Source organism: Salvelinus sp. IW2-2015, linkage group LG26 (assembly GCF_002910315.2).
Source record: "Salvelinus sp. IW2-2015 linkage group LG26, ASM291031v2, whole genome shotgun sequence".
NCBI classification, from domain to species: Eukaryota; Metazoa; Chordata; class Actinopteri; order Salmoniformes; family Salmonidae; genus Salvelinus; species Salvelinus sp. IW2-2015.
The window spans coordinates 6,219,646-6,222,324 of record NC_036866.1 but is presented as its reverse complement, the minus strand read 5'-3'; the positions used below and the strand labels follow the sequence as shown (position 1 = coordinate 6,222,324).

General features: G+C 40.2%; 1 protein-coding gene across 1 annotated transcript; it reads left to right on the top strand.

The window, feature by feature from the left end:
* The first annotated feature begins 6 nt into the window (after positions 1-6).
* On the top strand, positions 7-1,525 carry LOC139023086 (receptor-type tyrosine-protein phosphatase H-like). Its single transcript, XM_070435377.1, has 5 exons — positions 7-117; positions 243-291; positions 478-744; positions 867-1,133; positions 1,362-1,525. The coding sequence occupies exons 1-5, from the start codon at positions 34-36 to the stop codon at positions 1,523-1,525; spliced, it is 831 nt and encodes a 276-aa protein (XP_070291478.1). The 5' UTR covers positions 7-33.
* Positions 1,526-2,679: the final 1,154 nt, after the last annotated feature.

The window sequence follows — 2,679 nt, the reverse complement described above, 5'->3', positions numbered from 1 at the left end:
AGTTCTCTGGAGGTGTTCTGCAGGACAGACCAGATGCTGATCTGCAGTCAGTGTGCTGAGACAAACCACAAAGGACATGATATGATCTCCCATGAGATAAAGAAAGCTGGAAGACAGGTAGTTCCTGGTTTGTTTTGATTCTCTTCATTGCCTGATGTACAGTATTTGCTGGATAAATAAGTGTTCAAGAGCAAAATAACATGTTTCACAGAAAGGATTGACTCTTTCTTTGGTTTTCGCAGCCTAAGAGTTTTGATGGAGACCAACACACAATGCTGTCCTCAGATGATGGTAGGTATGGAAACACAGAATAAACTGACACAAACTATATTATTTAATTGAAATCTACATTTAAGAGGTTACATTTAGTAAGATATCAATTGTTGTCCCTTAACTGCTGGGATGAATAATACACTTTGTGTTTGTAATTTTATTTTCAATAAAGTCTGTTTCTCTCTCTCATTATTCCTTCACCAGTGCTGCCCCCTCCTGGTGACTTTCAGGTCCTGTTGCTGACATTATATTCTGTGTCTCTGAGCTGGAGTTCTCCTCAGGGGGTTAAAGGATCCCACAAGTTCAGGGTCACCTGGGAATGTGACGGGGAAACAAGCTCATCAAGAGTGAAAGGCGGGTATCATCTTAAAATAAGCAGTCTCAAACCTGGTGAAAAGTACCAGTTCAGTGTGTCCACAGAGGGAGAAGATGGCAGACAAAGCAGATGGGTCTCTGCATCTGTATATACTGGTAAAGAGTTTGGTTTTAGTCATGTTTTACTGACATACTTTGTTGTTTTGTAAGAGAGATATTGTTATGGACTCCTCTGTCAAGATGAAGCTCTTCTTAAAACATCATGATTTATGTTCCAGTGGTTCCACCCAGAGACGTAAAGGTAGACCATTTGAAAGATACATCCTTCACTCTCCATTGGACCAAGGCTGAAGGAATGGAGAAAGTCCCACAGCGCTTCCTCATAACCTACTGTAGACCAGGAACAGACCTCCATGCAGAGAATACTAAAGACTGCCACATAACATTCTCAAACCTGCAACCTGGGACCCAGTACACCATCAGTGTCTCTACTGTGCTGAACAATGGGGAAGAGAGTGAACCTGTCTCTACAACCATCTGCACTAGTAAGAGATCTACCTCACCTTGTTACAGCTCATCTCTTTACCAGTAACCAGAACAGACATGCTGTTACATTACAAATAAACTTCTGTTGTGACTTCTGTTTTAACTTATTTCTTCACACATCAAAAGAAGTTACAGACATGTTTATCCCTGGACTTATTCTACTTTTCCTCCTGTAGTATATTTCTGGAGTTAAACTGTAACACTGATAATAATGTATTTTCCCATAGTACCTCCTGCTCCAGACCAGCTGACTGTTGACTCAGTGGACACCACATCAGCTGCTGTTAGCTGGAACCAGCCACCAGGATTGGAACAAACCCAACATCATTACCAGATCTCTTACCACTGTCCAGGGACAGAACCACACATCACTACCACAATGAGCACATAAGGAATTATAAATTCCTCTGACACTGTCTATCTGACCCTCACTGTTCTTACTATGGGACAGCAGGATATGAATTTCAATATTTGAAACAATGTTGCGATTGTCGGAGACAGACAACAAGGTTTACAAACTGTCCGATGTAGAAAACTAAATGTTAGTCTAAAAGAATGCTCTGATGAGACAGTGGATTGTGCAGTCAGATGGAACAGAGTAAATAGGCATTTTAACATCACATAGATTTAGCCGTTTTTTTAACTTGTAGAATAGACACCGACTGGAATTGGTTGTAACAATCAGCATTCAGGATTAGACCCACTGTTTATATTTAGTAAAACAACGTATAAATCTATTCTTCAGTTATTACATGGTTTACTTTTTCATCTAATGTTGCAGTGCAGAGTAACATCAGAGAAAAAATCTGTTTCATCAATATATTTGATAATGGATAAAGGATCAAAATAATTTTACGTCTGTAGAAATGAGTTTAACTAAAATGATAAGTTCTGACTCATTATTCATTGTTTATTTACTGTTGCATGACTGTCTTGTACTACTTGCAGGGCCCACCAGAGATGGCAGAGTCTGTTTTCATTTGGTTATTTATCATGAAAAGTGACCAATCCATGACTCACCTTTTCATTTCAAAGGGTAATATTTTCCATACTCTTGAGCCTATGTCGTAATAGAAAAAATCGTAATTATTTTGTGACTGAAGGTGAGACAAAAATGCACAGAAGTTATGATGAGTAGGTTACATGTGTTATATTATCTCATGATAGCATAGAGTTATAGAAGGTTACCATGTGTTATATTATCAGGCCATTATGTGTTAACTGAATGGGCAGGTTCTTGTGATCAATGTATTTGATAAATGTTATTTCCGATCCCCACCAGGCCAGGAGAGGTACCCTGTGATATCTGCTCTGAGGTCCAAGCTGTGAAGTTCTGTTGACCTGCAGTGTGTCCTACTGTGAGACCACGTTAGGAAGCCTATACAATAGCAGCCTGCAGAGACACACACTGGTAGAGGTGACTGAGACCTGGAGGAGAGACCTGTCAGGAGCACCACAGAGCTCTGGAGGTGTTCTTGCAGGACAGACCAAGAGCTGATCTGCTTGGAGTGTTTCGGTGACAAGCACAAAGGTCATGACACAATC